The sequence below is a fragment of the Schistocerca nitens genome, chromosome 1, assembly GCF_023898315.1.
Source record: "Schistocerca nitens isolate TAMUIC-IGC-003100 chromosome 1, iqSchNite1.1, whole genome shotgun sequence".
Classification (NCBI taxonomy): domain Eukaryota; kingdom Metazoa; phylum Arthropoda; class Insecta; order Orthoptera; family Acrididae; genus Schistocerca; species Schistocerca nitens.
Window position 1 is genome coordinate 372,582,241 of NC_064614.1, and position 20,186 is coordinate 372,602,426.

General features: G+C 38.3%; 1 protein-coding gene across 3 annotated transcripts in view; it reads left to right on the forward strand.

Moving 5' to 3' along the window:
- The window catches only part of LOC126248941 (lipid storage droplets surface-binding protein 1), a 184,985-nt gene that overhangs the window by 96,601 nt on the left and 68,198 nt on the right, over window positions 1–20,186 (forward strand). For all 3 annotated transcript variants that reach the window (XM_049950480.1, XM_049950461.1, XM_049950471.1), the window contains exon 4: window positions 18,369–18,591. In XM_049950480.1, coding sequence (XP_049806437.1) covers window positions 18,369–18,591 — 223 coding nt within the window. The remainder of the gene's footprint in view (window positions 1–18,368; window positions 18,592–20,186) is intronic.

The following is a 20,186-nucleotide window of genomic DNA, read 5'->3' on the forward strand; positions in this document are numbered from 1 at the left end:
GGGACACTCAGATGTTTAGGACAGGTGGCAGGGACAGAGCATCGAGTGACATTATACTGAGTGCACTATACGAAAATTACCTCGAGCAATTGAACAGAGAACCGACTCGTGGAGATAACATCTTGGACCTACTGATAACAAACAGACCCGAACTTTTCGACTCTGTAAGTGCAGAACAGGGAATCAGTGATCATAAGGCCGTTGCAGCATCTCTGAATATGGAAGTTAATAGGAATATAAAAAAAGGGAGGAAGGTTTATCTGTTTAGCAAGAGTAATAGAAGGCAGATTTCAGACTACCTAACAGATCAAAATGAAAATTTCTGTTCCGACACTGAAAATGTTGAGTGTTTATGGAAGAAGTTCAAGGCAATCGTAAAATGCGTTTTAGACAGGTACGTGCCGAGTAAAACTGTGAGGGACGGGAAAAACCCACCGTGGTTCAACAACAAAGTTAGGAAACTACTGCGAAAGCAAAGTGAGCTTCACTGCAAGTTTAAACGCAGCCAAAACCTCTCAGACAAACAGAAGCTAAACGATGTCAAAATTAGCGTAAGGAGGGCTATGCATGAAGAGTTCAGTGAATTCGAAAGTAAAATTCTATGTACCGACTTGACAGAAAATCCTAGGAAGTTCTGGTCCTACGATAAATCAGTAAGTGGCTCAAAACAGCATATCCAGACACTCCGGGATGATGATGGCATTGAAACAGAGGATGACACGCGTAAAGCTGAAATACTAAACACCTTTTTCCAAAGCTGTTTCACAGAGGAAGACCGCACTGCAGTTCCTTCTCTAAAACCTCGCAAAAAACGAAAAACTGGCTGACATCAAAATAAGTGTCCAAGGAAGGAATAGAAAAGCAACTGGAATCACTCAACAGAAGAAAGTTCACTGGACCTGATGGGATAACAATTCGATTCTAAACAGAGTACGCGAAAGAACTTGCCCCCCTTCTAACAGCCGTGTACCGCAAGTCTCTAGAGGAGTGGAAGGTTAAAAATGATTGGTAAAGAGCACAGGTAGTCCCAGTCTTCAAGAAGGGTCGTCGAGCAGATGCGCAAAACTATAGACCTATATCTCCGACATCGATCTGTTGTAGAATTTTAGAACATGTTTTTTGCTCGAGTATCATGTCGTTTTTGGAAACCCAGAATCTACTCTGTAGGAATCAACATGGATTTCGGAAACAGTGATCGTGTGAGACCCAACTCGCTTTATTTGTTCATGAGACCCAGAAAATATTAGATACAGGCTCCCAGGTAGATGCTATTTTCCTTGACTTCCGGAAGGCGTTCGATACAGTTCCGCACTGTCGCCTGATAAACAAAGTAAGAGCCTACGGAATATCAGACCAGCTGTGTGGCTGGATTGAAGAATTTTTAGCAAACAGAACACAGCATGTTGTTATCAATGGAGAGATATCTACAGACGTTAAAGTAACCTCTGGCGTGCCACAGGGGAGTGTTATGGGACCATTACTTTTCACAATATATATAAATGACCTAGTAGATAGTGTCGGAAGTTCCATGCAGATTTTTGTGGATGATGCTGTAGTATACAGAGAAGTTGTAGCATTAGAAAATTGTAGCAAAATGCAGGAAGATCTGCAGCGGATAGGCACTTAGTGCAGGGAGTGGCAACTGACCCTTAACATAGACAAATGTAATGTATTGCGAATGCATAGAAAGAAGGATCCTTTATTGTATGATTACATGATAGCGGAACAAACACTGGTAGCAGTTACTTCTGTAAAATATCTGGGAGTATGCATGCGGAACAATTTGAAGTGAAATGATCATATATAATTAATTGTTGGTAAGGCGGGTACCAGGTTGAGATTCATTGGGAGAGTCCTTAGAAAATGTAGTCCATCAACAAAGGAGGTGGCTTAAAAAACACTCGTTCGACCTATACTTGAGTATTGCTCATCAGTGTGGGATCCATACCAGATCGGGTTGACGGAAGAGATAGAGAAGATCCAAAGAAGAGCGGCGCGTTTTGTCACAGGTTATTTGGTAACCGTGATAGCGTTACGGAGATGTTTAGCAAACTCAAGTGGCAGACTCTGCAAGAGAGGCGTTCTGGATCGCGGTGTAGCTTGCTCGCCAGGTTTCGAGAGGGTGCGTTTCTGGATGAGGTATTGAATATATTGCTTCCCCCTACTTATACCTCCCGAGGAGATCACAAATGTAAAATTAGAGAGATTCGAGCGCGCACGGAGGCTTTCAGACAGTCGTTCTTTCCGCGAACCATACGCGACTGGAACAGAAAAGGGAGGTAATGACTGTGGCACGTAAAGTGTCCTCCACCACACACCGTTGGGTGGCTTGCGGAGTATGAATGTAGATGTAGATGTAGATTTCCACAGAGAAATTCATAAAACAGCTATGTATCACAAAAGTGTACTATACCAATCCAAAATCCTCTACAGTGCTCTCCTCAAAGAACTAAAAATAATACCAAAACTGCACATATTTAAAAGAGAATTAAAAAACATGTTATTGAGCAATAGTTTTTACAGTATTGAAGAGTTTATGAATCATTGACAATAAAAGTGCAGTTAATATTTCCCTGACATAATAAATATGTGTAATTGCTCACATTTAAATACTTGCTGTTTCTATGGAAGTGTGAAAGAGTGTTAATGTAAGAATGGGAATAATCTTTGATGTGAGAGTCACTAGCTTTTTTTGTATGTTGTTAGCCTACTTGTATATTTTTATGTTAATGTTCTTATAGTTCTATTAAAATTGTAATGTCTAAGTGACAAGTAAATTCAATTATAAATTTTCATGTACACATGTTTTAAGTTGTAATGTTTATTGACAAGTCCTATGTAATTTTGATGATGTACTACAAGGACGCTAATAAATTGAAATTGAAAAATTGAAATTGACACTGAATTGCAGGTAGACATAATGAAAAGACTTCTGCACATTTAAGCCTTTGGCCAAAAGGGCTTCTTCTGAAGTGGAAAACTATAACATGTCTTTAACTACTTGTAATAGTGGGGTTGTTCATAGTTACTCATTATCTGTTGCAGTCGTCATCCTAAGTACTTTTACAGTCACTGTAAATTACCTCCTGGAGAGTTAATATAGTTTAATCTTGTATTAAGTTTCAGAATTTTTTATTATACTTTCAAAACAAAAATAAAGTATTATTACAAAGGCAAACAATACTTACAATACAAAAGGAGCAGCTACATTCTCACTGCTCTAAAACCAATGCCAGACTGACTGTCTTTGCCAACATGTCTGTAACTATTTGTACTTTCTTAACGATCCCGAACAATCCTCGGCATTGTTTAAAATTATTATTTCATTAATTAACAATTAAAATTTATACAAAAAAATTAAAATACATGTCTGGTTGTATATTTTCTTCAGAACAGCTAGTACACTATGATATTAGTACATGTCTGTTGTTTCATTCAAGAATAAATTCTGAAATAAGAAATTACAATAATACATTTACGTGTTTTATTAATTCCTAGAGACTCCCTTCATGGGAATTGTTCCCTCCATTTACAGAACTTCTACACTTTGAAATGTAACAAATTAAACAGTTATTATCTCAGTTATAGTTTTTCTAGATGAGTTACATATTTTGTTTACATGTGCGATCCTGAATTAGATTGGGAAATGTTTGTTTTAAATGGGTCTTAATAGGCTGTTAAGTTTCAAAACACACACATGTTCACATAAGTGAAACTCACACATTCATGGCCACTGTCTCTGGCCATGTGGTCACTCTCTCTGTGGTATATCTTATGTTCCCTTGGTCTCAACCTGGGGGCCTCCACAGTTGGGGGTTTGTATGTTGATTTTACTGTTAGGAGCTTAACTTTGTTCTTATAACACACAACATTGTCTTCTATCTTCAAGATAACAACTTCCAAAATTTAGTGTCACTCCTTTTATACCTAATTTTATAATTTGTATAGAAGTACTGTATGATTCACAGAATCAAAGGCCCTAGACAAATTTAGAAAAGTCCCAATGACTTCATTTAATTTATCCACTCTATTTAGCAGTTCCTGGAAAAAAATTTCTGCTACGGTTATTGTTGCTTCCACTTTTTGGAACCAGTGGTGCAAGCATTTGGTACATTGTATTTACAGAAGCACGATTCCATTTGATCTAGAATTACCCTCTCAAGTAACTTTCGAAGACCCAAAGTCAGTGAAATTGGCCTGTAGTTACTTATATCAGTGGTTGCTTCCTTTTATAAGGTGGACGTAAGTTTTAAAAGGTTGGGAAAAGCCCTTGGTCAATTTAACTGTTTATTAAATGCATTAATGGTTCTATTAACTGATGTATGCATTCTTTAAGTAATATGATATGCCATACTAGCGAGCAGATATTTTTATCACAGACAGTTTCTGGCTCACACAATAACTTTTACATTTTGTTCTAATGCTATATTTAGTGCTTTGTCCATTCTCAGCAAATGTAGGGGTAGTTGCTGAAAAAATTAGGAACCAGTTGCACACAAGGAATTTTATTTTTTGACTGGTTTCAGACATCTAGTGCCCTTCTTCAGAACATTAGAAGCATTATTAGGGCACCAGGTGCCTGAAACTGGTAAAGAAATAAAATTTCTTTTGTACAGCAGGTTGCTGATTTTTTTTTTTTTTCAGCTAATGCTATATTACTGTAATGTGAATACACTCTGTTTTCACATTCTTTATTTATTATTTATATTAGAGGCTATTTTACTAATATTACCAGATTTGCTTATCTGTCGAGCATAACAGTTTACTTTCAAAATCTTCAAGGGTTCTCTGTATGTTTTTTTTTGCTACTTTTGTACTTGGTTATGAAGTATCGGAAATTTGGTGTCACTTAACAGTTCATATAGATCTTTCATTTGTTGGATGTATTCCACTCTGTGCCTTCCTCCATAGGTTTTACCCTCTGCAGCTCCTTCTAGTACTATCAAAGTTGTTTCCTGATGTCGTAATATGTCCTCTTACCCTGTACCTTCTTCTTGTCAGTGTTTCCCATAAGATCCTTTCTTCACCAAATCTCTGGAGAACTTCCTCATCCCTTGTTCTATTAGTCCATCTAATTTTCAACATCTTTCTACAGCACTACATCTCATATGCTTTGATTCTCTTCTTTTCTCTTTTTTCCCACAGTCCATGCTTTACAACCAAACGAATGCTTTGATCCAAACATACATTCTCAGAAATTTCTTCCTCATATTAAGCTAATATTTGATACTATCATACTACTCTAGACCAGGAATACTCTTTTTCCCTGTTCTAATCTGAGTTTATCTCCTGCTTGCTTTGTTCCTCATGTGTTATTTTCTTTTGAAGACAGCAGAATTCCTTAACTTTGTCTACTTCATGGTCCCCAGCTTTGATGTTAAATTTGTCACTAATCTCATTTCTGCTACTCCTAATTACTTTCATCATTCTTTAATTTACTCTCAATCTGTATTCTGCACTCAACAGACAGCTCCTTCTATTCAATACATTTTCACTGAGGGTAACAATATCATCAGCAAATTGCATCATATGTATTCTATCACCTGAACTTTAATCCCATTCATAAAACTTTGTTATTTTCATCATTACTACTTTGACATACAGATTGAAGAATAGAGTCAAAAGACTGCTTCCCTTTTTTAAACTCCTTTAATTCCAGCACTTCGATTTTGGTCTTGTATTCTCATTGTTCCTCTTGATTGTCTTGCATTTTGTAAATTATCCATCTTTCTCTATAGCTTATTCCTATTTTCCTCATAATTTTGAACATCTTACACCATTTTATATTGTCAATCATGTTTTCTAGGTCAACAGATTCTGTGAACATTTCTTGATTTTTCTTAAGTCGTGCTTCCATTTTCAATCAGACCAGCACCACTGGTGCCCCTATCTTTCTGAAAGCTAAACCAATCATCATTTAATAGAGTCTCATTTTTCTTTTCCACTCTTCTGTTTATCAGCGACTTGGATGCATGAGGCATTAAGGTGTTTATGTGATAGTTCTTGCACTTATCTGGCCTTGCTATCTTTGGGATTGTGTGAATGATATTTTTCCAGAAGTCTGATGGTATGTTTCCAGACTCATAGATTCTACACACCAACTTGAAAAGTCACTTATTTGCCACTTCCTCCAATGATCTCAGAAATTTCACAGGAATGTTATCTATCCCTTCTGCTTTATTTGATTGCAAGTCTTCCAAAGTTCTGTTAAACTCTGACTAATAGTGGATGCACTGTCTTCCATATAGACTTCAAATTCTTCCTCAGACATGTCATCAGACAGATCCTCCCCTTGAAGAGGCCCGTGTACTTTTTATTTATTTTTATTTTATTTATTTATCCATCCATAGACAATAAATATTGTATGGATGTTGTCCAAAAGTATATGTAACTTAATGGGAAACAATTTGTGCAAAAGGAACATACAAAATTTTACATTAAGTAGTACAAAGAATAATACATACAAAATTGTACAAAAAAGTACAAAGAATAATACTTGGTCATACAAGACAGACTAACGTAACTTTTTATATATGTACACTAACAGTATTTTAACTGCATAGTCTGTTTGCCCTAAGGCTTTACTTTTGTCTTCCCTACACAGGAAGCCCTTATATTCACAACAAAAATTCAGTAAAGATTTTACCACACTCAGCAGCTGTCCATCAGATATACAAAATTAACAGAAACTTTAGGGAATGAAAGATAGTGTTTTCAGTTTTGCCTTAATATAAACATTATCAGAATTATTTATTGGCCTAAATAGTCATTTACTAAAAACATTGTCCAAATAGAAATTCTTTAAATTCTACTTTAAATCTATTTTCTTCTTCTAACTTTTTGATGTTAGCTGGCAGTATGTTGTAGAGTTTTGTACTAATATGGCTCACATGCCTTTGTGTGTGTTCTTCTTGTTCACTGAGTATGGAATGCTGTGCTATTTCGAGATTGTAGTTATGCAAGGTGGCATTTGTGTGAAAATCTGCAAGGTGAGCCCTAACATATAAAACACATTTGTATATATATATATTAAGACAGGTATTGTTAGAACTTTAAGCTTGTTGAATAAGGGTTTGCGTTGTGTTTGTGAATGACTGTGTGTTATTATTTGGATAGTCCTCTTCTGTAACAGAACTATTTGTTTTAGACAGCAGGTGGTGGAACCCCAAAATATTATTCTGTATGTTACAACAGACTGAAAATAGCCAAAATATGCCATCCTGTCACCCTCTGCAGTACAGACATTTGCAATAATTCTAATAGCAAAAGAGGCTGAGTTAAGTTTCTGCACAAGTTTTGTTACATGGTCATTAAAATTAAGATTTTCATCTACATGAATCCCCCGCAATTTTATTGATGACACTCTGTCTATGGCCTTGTCACCGAACAACAGATCAAAATTTACTTTTTGACATATTTTCCCAAACTGCATATAATTTTTTTTATTTGCATTTAAAGTCAACTGATTTGCATTGAACCAAGCGTGGACATCCTTTATTACTTGATCAGTAGTTATTTTCAGCATTCGCTTTGGTGCACCTATTATCACACTAGTGTCATCTGCGAATAGTATGGCCTTTGCTGCTCCATCTGAGGTGTGAAAGTCATGTGGACAAGGAACAATAAGGGACCTAGAATACTGCCTTGCAGCACTCCTATTTCCACTTTTTTTGCATCTGATACTAAATTTATTTTGTGGTTGGAGTAATCTGACATCAGTCCTACAATCTGTGTTCTGTTTTGTAGGTATGATTCAAACCACTTTTTCCCTGTCCCATGAATACCTAATGCTTCCAGTTTTTCTAAAAGAATTCCATAATTGACAGTGTAAAATGCTTTGGAGAGATCTAAATTTATTCCTACTACACTGTTGTCTTTATCAAGATTTTTGATTATTTGTTCAGTGTAGCACATTAGTGCTGTTTCTGTATTTTTACCTGCTTGGAAACCATGCTGATTGCTATTTAATAACTTATGGTCATTTAGGTATTTCTTGATTCTGTGCTTCATTAATTTTTCTATTATTTTGGAAAATGTTGGAAGAAAGCATATTGGCTGATAGTTTTCTACCTTATGTTTGTCGCCATTTTTGAATAATAGCTTCACTTTTGACACTTTCATTCTTCCTGGAAACACTCCTTCACTAAATGATAAGTTGGCTATGTATCCCAAGGGCCTTGCAATTTGTGCACCTGTCATTGTTATGATATAAACAGGCACCTCATCTACTCCTGCTGACATTTTAGGTTTCAAGCTCATAATTACTTTGAACACTTCATGTTCATCTGTTGGATCTCTCCTCATGCTACAAGTAGCTTTGGCAATTCAGGTTTTTCTTGGTTTATAAATTTCAAGCTTAATAAAGTTGTTGCATTTATGAAGTAATTGTTGATGCAACTTGGTAAATCTTGTTTTTTAATATTGATAGTTTCTGTGTTTTTGAGAATGGTATCCTGGTCTTCACATCTCTTTCCTGTTTTAGTCTTCACGATAACCAAATATGGCTTTTGATTTGTTATCAGACTATCTTATTAAGATGTCATTACTCATAAATTTTGTCTTGGCAATTACTTTTCGATATACCCTCTTGTAATTCTTAATACACTCCTGGAAATGGAAAAAAGAACACATTGACACCGGTGTGTCAGACCCACCATACTTGCTCCGGACACTGCGAGAGGGCTGTACAAACAATGATCACACGCACGGCACAGCGGACACACCAGGAACCGCGGTGTTGGCCGTCGAATGGCGCTAGCTGCGCAGCATTTGTGCACCGCCGCCGTCAGTGTCGGCCAGTTTGCCGTGGCATACGGAGCTCCATCGCAGTCTTTAACACTGGTAGCATGCCGCGACAGCGTGGACGTGAACCGTATGTGTAGTTGACGGACTTTGAACGAGGGCGTATAGTGGGCATGCGGGAGGCCGGGTGGACGTACCGCCGAATTGCTCAACACGTGGGGCGTGAGGTCTCCACAGTACATCGATGTTGTCGCCAGTGGTCGGCGGAAGGTGCACGTGCCCGTCGACCTGGGACCGGACCGCAGCGACGCACGGATGCACGCCAAGACCGTAGGATCCTACGCAGTGCCGTAGGGGACCGCACCGCCACTTCCCAGCAAATTAGGGACACTGTTGCTCCTGGGGTATCGGCGAGGACCATTCGCAACCGTCTCCATGAAGCTGGGCTACGGTCCCGCACACCGTTAGGCCATCTTCCGCTCACGCCACAACATCGTGCAGCCCGCCTCCAGTGGTGTCGCGACAAGCGTGAATGGAGGGACGAATGGAGACGTGTCGTCTTCAGCGATGAGAGTCGCTTCTGCCTTGGTGCCAATGATGGTCGTATGCGTGTTTGGCGCCGTGCAGGTGAGTGCCACAATCAGGACTGCATACGACTGAGGCACACAGGGCCAACACCCGGCATCATGGTGTGGGGAGCGATCTCCTACACTGGCCGTACACCACTGGTGATCGTCGAGGGGACACTGAATAGTGCACGGTACATCCAAACCGTCATCGAACCCATCGTTCTACCATTCCTAGACCGGCAAGGGAACTTGCTGTTCCAACAGGACAATGCACGTCCGCATGTATCCCGTGCCACCCAACGTGCTCTAGAAGGTGTAAGTCAACTACCCTGGCCAGCAAGATCTCCGGATCTGTCCCCCATTGAGCATGTTTGGGACTGGATGAAGCGTCGTCTCACGCGGTCTGCACGTCCAGCACAAACGCTGGTCCAACTGAGGCGCCAGGTGGAAATGGCATGGCAAGCCATTCCACAGGACTACATCCAGCATCTCTACGATCGTCTCCATGGGAGAATAGCAGCCTGCATTGCTGCGAAAGGTGGATATACACTGTACTAGTGCCGACATTGTGCATGCTCTGTTGCCTGTGTCTATGTGCCTGTGGTTCTGTCAGTGTGATCATGTGATGTATCTGACCCCAGGAATGTGTCAATAAAGTTTCCCCTTCCTGGGACAATGAATTCACGGTGTTCTTATTTCAATTTCCAGGAGTGTATATTCTATGAACTGTGGATCTGCAGATGTCTTATATTCTGAATTTAATCTCTTTAGAGTTCCACAACAAGTTTTGATGCCTGCTGTTATCCAAGAACTTGGCTTTGTATTGTGAACTGATGTGAATCAGCGCATTTCGAAATATCCCATGAAAATTGAAGAAAAAGTGTTATATGCATCATTTGTATTTCTTAGAGACAGCACTTCTGCCCAGGACTCACTAGTTAGGATATTTGTGAATTCTACACAGTTTTCAGTGGAAAATGTTCTTTTATATGTGAATTACACTTCTTTTCTTGCAGTGTCATTGAAGGAATTTTGAGGACAAGAGCATTATGGTTTGATAATCCCAAATCAGTATTTGTTACTTCTACTTCTGTGGAATATACAATTGAAAATATATTATCTATAAAACTGTTTGTATTATATGTTATTCTTGTGGGTTCATGTATGTATGGAAACAGATTGAAACTGCATAATAGATTTAGGAATTGATTTTTTAGCCTACTTTCATTCATAAGATTTATGCTGAAATCCCCACAGACAACTGCAGTGGCTCTTTCAGTATAAAGAATATTAAGTAGTGTTTCTAATTGATTAATGAATATGTCTGTATCCCCCGAAGGTGGTCTGTATATTGCTATGACTTCTCACTGTCTTTAATACAACTGTATAGCTGCTGCTTCAAAATGATTGTCCACACTTGATGATTCAGCTTCACACCTTCTTTTGTACCTGATACTTGATTTAGTAAAGATACATACACCTCTGTTTCTGGCATTTTTTTTCTACAATACTGACTTGCCAACTTATATTAATGATATGTAGTTCAAAACATTTGCATCAATGCTCCATGATGAACATGCAGTCAATGTTTGCACCACTCATTGCTATCTCACATTCTAGTGATTTATTTCTAAGGCACTGAATATTTAGGCTTAAAACATGCAGGTGACTAGGGTGAGAACTGATTACAGTTTTATTTACATTTTGTGGTGTCGTATTCATTCCCATGTCCTGGTGAGATACCAATAATGCTTGAGAAGGACATGTTTCCTGCACCTCTCAGGACATACCTGTACATTGTGCTGCAGTGTTCAGTCTATCTGCACACTCCTATGGACTTAACAGTGGAATTCCCATTGCCGTCTTTATGTTTACATTCTTGCTTTTAATTTCACTGAAGGTTGTTCTGACTCTTCTATGTGCTGATTCAATCATTTTGATGACCATTTATTTTTCAGTTTCCTTGCATTTTTCCTGGTACCATCACATATTTGCTTCCCTGCACTTTCCACTTATTTCATTCCTAAGTAACTTACATTTCTGAATTCACTGAACATTTTTTTTTGTTGTTGTTGTTTTTCCTTCTTTTCTCAATCAATTGAAATATTTCTTCTGTTACCCAATATTATTTTAATTTATATTCCTTGTGTCTATTTTTATCAGTGTAAATGCTGTGATCACCCTTTCCAGTGATCTTCATCTGAGCTAGCTACTGTGGTATTCATTATCACATTACTTCAGAGCATTAAACACATCTCATCATTCATCATTATTTCAGTGTACCACATCTTTGCACTTAGATTCTTCTTTTTATGCTCCAACCTACTCTTCATCATTACTAAAATTTGATCCAAGTCCATATATGATCCTGGATATACCTTACAATCCAATACCTGATTTTGGAATATCTGTCTGACAATGGTGCAATCCATCTGGAATCTTAACACATCTCCAGGCCTTTTCCAAGTATACCTGCTCTCCTTGCAATTTTTGACCAGTGTATTCACTACTGCTAGCTGAAATTTATTGCAAACTCCATTAGTCTTTTCTCCTCTCTCATTCTTACTACCAAGCCCATATTCTCCTGTAGCTCTTTCTTTGTTCCTTCCCCTGCTACCACATTCCAATCCCCAATGATTATTAGATTATCCTTAAATAGTTACAAATGGATATTGATAAATGTTCCATGCTTGGTTAGTCCTGAGAAGGACTGTTCATAGATAAGTTCTCTTGTCTCTTGCTTACTTGTTGCTGTGTAGCAACACTTTCATGGAAGAATTAGGCAGTATTAAACCATTGCTCAGACATTACGAGATTGCAGCCACCAAATCAAATCCAATCAAATCAAATCAAATCAACAGTCTTTTGGGAGGCTCCTTCCTTGATTCAGAAAGTATCAGTTATTACAACATGACTTCCTAGTGATATCTATACTGGAAAAAAATCTACCCAAGTAAGCTCATCTGGTTTAAGATCAAGTAAAGAAGGTTGAGGAATTCCAATCCCCACACCAAACCCTGTTGAAGCTGAACTGTGTTAGGATGGCTCATGGGAGATGTGGTTAAACTTTGAAGAAGTAGGGTTCCTGTCTGTCTGCTGACAGTGAATCACATTCCTAAGAAGTGCCCAGTCTGAGCACTTGATGGTGAACTGAAAACACTACACCAAGTGATTCTGAATGCCCTGGTCTGGTTGTCAATAATGTTGAATATTTCTATTTGATTGTAGAGACCATTTTTAGTATACTCATATACCTTCTCTATCTCTTCATCTTCTGCTTATGACATTGGCGTGTATGGCAAATTTTTGTTGGTGGCACTGGTTTGCTGTCAATTCTGATGAGAACAACCCTCACTGAACTGTTCACAGAAACTAATTTTCTACCCTACTTTCCTACCATACTGAACCCTATTCCCGTTGCGCCATTTTTTGCTGCTGCTGATATTATCCTTTAATCGTCTGCCCAGAAAGGGCTAAATCTTTATTCCATTTTACTTCACTGGCCCCTACTATATCTATACTTAGCCATTACATTTCCATTTAGTGATTTTCTACCTTTTCTATTACATTCATGCTTCTGATATTACACACTCTGACTCATAGTATGTTATTCTTTCATTAGTTATTCAGTCTCATTCTCATGGTTACCTGCCACTTGCAAGTGCCCTCCTTGAGAGCCAGATGGGTGACTAATCCATAATCTTTTGCCAATGGAGAACTCAACATAATACATTTTCTGTTACAGTCCATATCCCCTGTGGCTACATATTGTGTGCCATTCTGTGTTCTCATGTTGTTGATCATTGTTGATTCTTCCACCTTTTAAGCACAGTTTCCCACTCCAAGAGCAGGAGATTGCCGTGAAACTCTTCACCACTCCTCTACCCTCTCTGACAAGGCAATTGACAGAACTTTGGTGACTCATTATACCTGAAGGCTTCTGCCATCAGTGTTGATGAATTTTATTCAGAATTTAGTCTGTGGTTGTGTTGAAACTGGGACCCATGATGTTTTAATTAGTAGCCAAGGAAACTACATCTAGACCATAGATCACATGGTTTATTACTTCATAAAAATGGGCTCACTTTTCATTTGTGTCATCGTATTTGGGTAGGTGCTGCCTTTCTCTGTGTGTGAGGTCACTATGTGGATCTATTTTATGGTCTACATTAATCTCTCTGGAAAGAGCTGTAGGATCCAAATGGTAGTTTCCATTGGTTCCCATTATTTCTTCCCTGCTTAAATTTGTGACATGGCCAATGCAAGACTGTCAGTCAGGTATGATTCTGGTTGGTCCCAAATTTATGTGGATATGGTTATAGCATTGTAACAGGTTCAGAATACCTAAGCTAATTTACATGATAGCTTAAAGAATGTATGCTCACATCTCATAACATTACAACCTCTTTCTTTTTATCAAATGACTCTACACAGTTCCAGATACCTTTTCAACTCTCAAACATATCTGATGTATATGTGCAGACTGAAGCAATGAATGAAGATTTGTACCAAAGCCAAGATATGAACCCAAGTCTCCTGCTGACTAGGCAGATGTGCTAACCACTGCACCATCCTCATTGCCGATGATACAAGTATAGCTATCACACCCGACAGACAAGAATTAACTGGTGAAATTGTAAACGATGTTTTCCAGAAAATCATTAAGTGGTTCTCTGTAAATGGGCTCTCATTAAACTTTGACAAAACACTGTATATACAGTTCCACACAGTAAATGGAATGACCCCATTAATAAATATAGACTTCGATCAGAAATTGGTAGCTAAGGTAGAATATTCAAAATTTCTAGGTCTATGCATTGATGAGGGGTTGAACTGGAAAAAAAAACACTGAGGATCTGCTGAAACGTTTGAGTTCAGCTACTTATGCTATTAGGGTCATTGCAAATTTTGGCAATATACATCTGAGTAAATTAGCTTACCACGCCAATTTTCATTCTCTGCTTTCGTATGGCATCATATTCTGGGGTAACTCATCATTGAGTAAAAGAGTGTTCATTGCACAAAAGTGTGTAATCAGAATAATTGCTGGAGCTCATCCAAGAAAATCCTGCACACACTTATTTAAAGAGCTAGAAATCTTCAGTGTAGCCTCACAATATATATATTCACTTATGAAATTTGTTATTAAAAATCCAAACGAATTCAAAAGTAATAGCAGTGTACATGGCTACAACACTAGGAGAAAGTATGATATTCACTACTCAAGGTTAAATCTAACTTTGGCTTAGAAGGGGGTAAATTATGCTGCCACAAAAGTCTTTGGTCACTTTCCTAATAGCATCAAAAGTCTGACAGATAGCCATATAGCATTTAAAAGGAAATTAAAAGAATTTCTTAATGGCAACTCCTTCTACTCATTAGATGAATTTTTGGATATAGTAAGTGGGTAATTTCCCAACCTCCACAAAAAAAAAAAAAAAAAAAAAAAAAAAAAAAAAAAAAAAAAAAAAAAAAAAAAAAGAGTCATGTAATATTTTAATATTTTGTCTAATGTAATATTTTAATATTTTGTCTAATGTAATATCTTGTATAGACACCTTTTATTAACCTGACACGTTCCACATCATTACGAAGTGTCGTATTAATGGTCTATGGAACAAGTACTAATTTAATCTAATCTAGGGGCTTTGCACAACTGCACAGAATGCCAAAGCACATCTTCCTCCTCAATCCAAATTCCCATTCAAGCCACAGCCCACCTGGTATTTTCTCTAAACTCAAACAACATTACAGAGGCTCTCCAGCTGTATTAGAATAGCACCTCAGCATGAATGGAATAGGGGACCCTGCCTGAAACCTAGGCATTTATGCTTTAATCAGATTAAACTACATGGTTGTGGAAGCCTTTTCAAATCTCAAACAACTATGTTGTATATACGCAGACTGAAATGACAGATGAAAAATTGTACCAAGGCCAGGATTCAAACCTGGTTCTCCTTCCCACTAGGCAGATGCGCTAACCACCTGACCTTTTCAGGTCTCAATATCTATGATTTTCATTCGGTGCTGAGGTGCTGTTCACATTAGTGAGCATAGATTTTCCTTGAATGTTTCTACAAGATGTTATGGTGCAATCAAGTTGCTGGTAAAATATTTAGCTGTATAGCTCGCAGAGAAGGTCCTATAGCTTTTGTGAATGTCTGGCTCTTAAAAGTGTCATTGTAAAGTTGCTACAAGATGCTGTAGCTGGGAAAGATATGAGATTTGGTTTGGCTTCTGTTTGTGTATACTTCTAACCATCGTGCTTTTGCATTCTGTTGCCCAGGTGCACAAACTTCAATGTTGTCTGCAAGTTATGCCCAGGATTCAGACTGAATGTTATTTATACCATAAATGCCTACATCACCACCATCCTTGTGTATCTTTTTACAATATACTCCTATGCTCATAAGCTTGTAATTATCTTATTAAAACTATGAGTCTCTTCAGTTTTTCACCAAGTGTATCCATTGTATATGAGGCACCACTTTTTTTCCAAAAGCAGGTTGGTTTTATTTAGAATTCAATATACCATATTATTTCCCACTCTTTTGGCCACAAAACCTTATTTTTCACCATAATCTCTGTTCAATGCACTGGCCTTATGCCACCTTACTGGGACAGTCTGTGTGCCTGCATGGTACCACTCTACTGGTTGACGTTCGAGCTGACATCTTACTGCATCAGTAACCTCACCATCATACGTGTACTGCTTCCTGCAGAGTGTATGCTTCAATTAAAACAAACAGATGGAAGTCAGAAGGTCAGAAGGTGTGAGACTGGGGTTGAGGATGGATGACAAAGAATAGCCTAATGTAGTTTTGTGAGTTCCTCTCCGGTGTAATTGGAGTGGGAGAAGAGCGTTTGCATTTTTGTGGTGGTGAACATGCTCAAGTCGTTTCTTCAGTTTCCTGGATGTAGCACAATACATTTTGGAGTTGATTGTTACACCTCAGAGCTGATTGTTCTGCTTATGAGGGTGACATCAAAGAGAATATCCCCTTCAGAATTCCAGAAGACCATCACCATGACTGCACCAGCTGAGGGTGCGACTTTGCAGGGGATTAACCAAGCGGTCTACGGTGCTGCAGTCATGGACTGTGCAGCTGTTCCTGGCGGATGTTAGAGTTCTCCCCTGGGCATGGGTGTGTGTGTTTGTCCTTAGGATAATTTAGGTTAAGTAGTGTGTAAGCTTAGGGACTGATGACCTTAGCAGTTAAGTCCCATAAGATTTCACACACATTTTTGAACATTTGGTGTGGCTTTGAACTTTTTCTTCAGAGGAGAGGTGGTGTGGTGCCACTCCATGGATTGTCATTTTGTTTCCGGTTTGAAGGGATGAACCCATGTTTCATTGCCTGTGATAATGTCCAACAAATAACTTTTCATGCTCATCCTCAGATTGCACAAATAATATGACATAGATGGTCCTTCAGTGCTCTTTATGGTCTTCTGTTAGGCAGCGAGGAATCCAGTGTGCCCACACCTTTGAGTACCCCAACTGGTGGATGACTATATCAGCACTAACAATAGCCAATTGCACAGTGAGGTATTTAATTGTGATCTGTGGATCACCTCTCATGAGCGTGTCTGTACACTCCTACACTGCAGGAGTTACAACTGTGTATGGTTGGCTGGCATGTGGGAGATCGGATAGGTTTGCACTATCTTGTTGCAATGATGACAGACACCTCAACAAATGACTCACCATGCTCTTGTTCACTGCTAGGTCTGTGTAGACATTTTGCAAGCACGTATGAATATCTGCAATGCTCTGTTTTGCTGCTAAAAGAAACTCAATGAAAGCTCTTTGCTTTGAATGCAGCTCCGTTACAGACACCATTTTGAATGCTACATATAGCACCATCACCTGTGGGAACCTCATGAAACTAGGTCTCAATCAGGAATATTCCATGATGATCCACAACAAATTCTGCAATTATTCAACTTAAATTGGCTGAGAAAAAAAAAGTGTTGCATTACTTCTTGAACACTGCTTGTATAATTTACTTTCTCCTAAAAACACGTCAAATTGTTCTATCTTATTAGTGACATACTAGACATCAGTTATCCTGCTAAAGCCTACTTACAAAGTTTACAGAATCAGTATTAAGTGAGGAACATAGTACATTCCCTCCCAACACCCCTTCCCACCCCACCTGCCCCACATGCACCTCCCCCATCCCCTCCTCCGCTGAACCACACCCCAAGAATTGCTACCATAGGGTCACAAAGATAACTTTAGACTAATTACACACACACACACACACACACACACACACACACACACACACACACACACAGGAATTTGAGCAGTCATTCTTCCTGAACACCGTACACAACTGGAATAGAAAGAAACCTTGGTGTATGGTACAATGAGAAGTACCCTCTGCCATGCACCTCACAGTTGTTTGCAGTTGGACACACACACACACACACACACACACACACAAAATGTGTCTATTGTTGGTTTGTTTGTTGATTTAGGTGATTTTAGCAAACCAAGTAGCACTACACTCTTGCACTCATTTTATAAATACATTATGCATTGATAGTGTCTGTGAAATATTGATGCTGAAAACTAAATCTAATAATGCATTAATTGTCTCATTGATTTCAATTTGATTTTTACATTATAAAGTATGGTATTTTTATTAATGTAAAGTATTAAAAATGACTTAGTTAATGGTTAGTTGTTGGAATAGTACTGGTACAGTGTAATAATAGATGTTAAGAATTAAAGAAAATGGAGCTGATGATTGTTGTTGCAATAGTACAGTTTGATAACAGCTTCATACACAGCAAATGAAAGCAAGGGTTCTTCTCTTGATCAGCACTGTGAAATATTCCCTCCCGATCTTTGTTCATATAAGTCAGTGTTCCACTTTTGATGATTGTGTTAAGGAACTGACAATTTTAACACACAGCATAAAACAAAGAGATTAGATAACCTTAATCACACATTATAAATTTGTTGTTGAATGAATAAATTTTATTGTTATACTTTGCTCATAATGCTTGTAATACAAACTTGCATGTGCCATTTGTTTGTAACAGATTTTTGTCAGCACCAAGGATTATGTGAGCTCAACAATTGTGCAACCTGTTCTCAAGAGAGCAGACTCAGTTAAACAATTTGGCAGAGAACAAGCACATACAGTTCTAGAGAGCAAATATACAAACTTTGCAGCCTACAGACTGGACAGTGCACTTGATTTGGCAGATAAATATATCGACCAATATCTTCCATCCACCGAAGGCACACAAGAGGAATCAATTGGTAAAATAAAACTGAATTTTCATTCTTATTAATCTTTGAATTCTTACAGTTGTTATGAAATATTATGTGTTACAAATATACGAAATATTTTACATATACTTGGTGCTCTTCAGCTTGTTAGTATTTTTAAAATACATCTCACTGTACACCATTAGCTGTATGTAAAATATTCAATTGTTAGACCAATATTCACAAATGCAGATTATTGTCTGTGACACATATTGTGCATACGTTACAAATGACTTATATGCCAGTTATGAAATCTTTATTATGTTAAAATTGATGAGGATCTCTGCAATATGCTGGTAATCAAATGCTAAATAGCCACACTTCTTGGTCTTATTCAGCACTCATGAGACCTGAAAGTGTGAACATAACGTGTGCATGATGATCTGTGTACCACAGAGATCCATATAAATTTTAATGTTATAAAGATTTTATAATTGACATAAACATAAACTGATATGGAGGTGCACAATATATACTACTGACAATGGGCTGTATTCCTGAGAACTGGTCTAGCAATATAATATTTTACATGCAGCTCGTGGTGTACAGCAAAATGTCATTTAACAATTGAAATATTTTATGTTATTAACATCGTTACTGACCACCACTAAAGGGAAAATTTTTCCCCTGTGTATTAGAACATAATTCACACAGCAGAAAGAGTAAAGGTAACCATTTACCTTATATTTGAGATGTTGGGCACTGGTGTCTGGGTGAAGAATCCACATGCATGTGTGGTGGAACAGGTACCGAGGTCATGACTGTCATGTTGTACAGCATGCTCTGCAACAGAATATTGTGTGTTGCCTGTATGCACCCTCTGCCTATGCCCATTCATCCTGACTGATAACTGCTTGGCAGTCATGCTGCTGTAAAAGGCCGAGCCATGTTTACGTAACAGCTAGTATATGACATGTGTCATTCCACAGGTGACACTCCCTTAGATAGTATATGTTTTGCCAGTTACGGGGCTGGAATAGGTGGTGGTAGGAGGATGTATAGGGCAAGTCTTACAGCAGGGATGGTCACAGGGGTAGAAGCCGTAGGATAGGGAGATGGGTGCAGAAGGAGCATAGGGTCTGACAAGGATATTGTGGAGATTGAGATGGCAATGAAAAGCTATTCTAGGTGTGGTGGGCAAAATCTCAGACAGAATGGATCCCATTTCAGGTCATGATTTTAGGAAGTCATGCCTTTTCAAAGTAGCTGACTGATACATTTAAGACCTGCGTAATACAGGGAGATAACACTGGTGTGCTTCTTCAAAGTTGGTTTTTGGAGGGATCAACATTACCAGGATTGGATGTGGCACCAATTTCTCAGAACTCTGCAAATGAGAACTAGCACTACAACATGTCCTTGGTTTTCACCGCCCACCTGGCCTTAATTTACTTTAATTCCTTCTGTTTCAGCGTTCTTCACAGTAACTACTCCTTTCTTCATTTTAGTTTTCTACATCTTTCATTTCCTGGCTTGTCTATTTTTTGCCATTCCCCTCCCACCTCTGTTACATACAATGCACTTAGCTTTTCCCTCTTATTAACTCATGTACAGTGTTTTAGTAGTAATCTCTGTCTTGCATAATA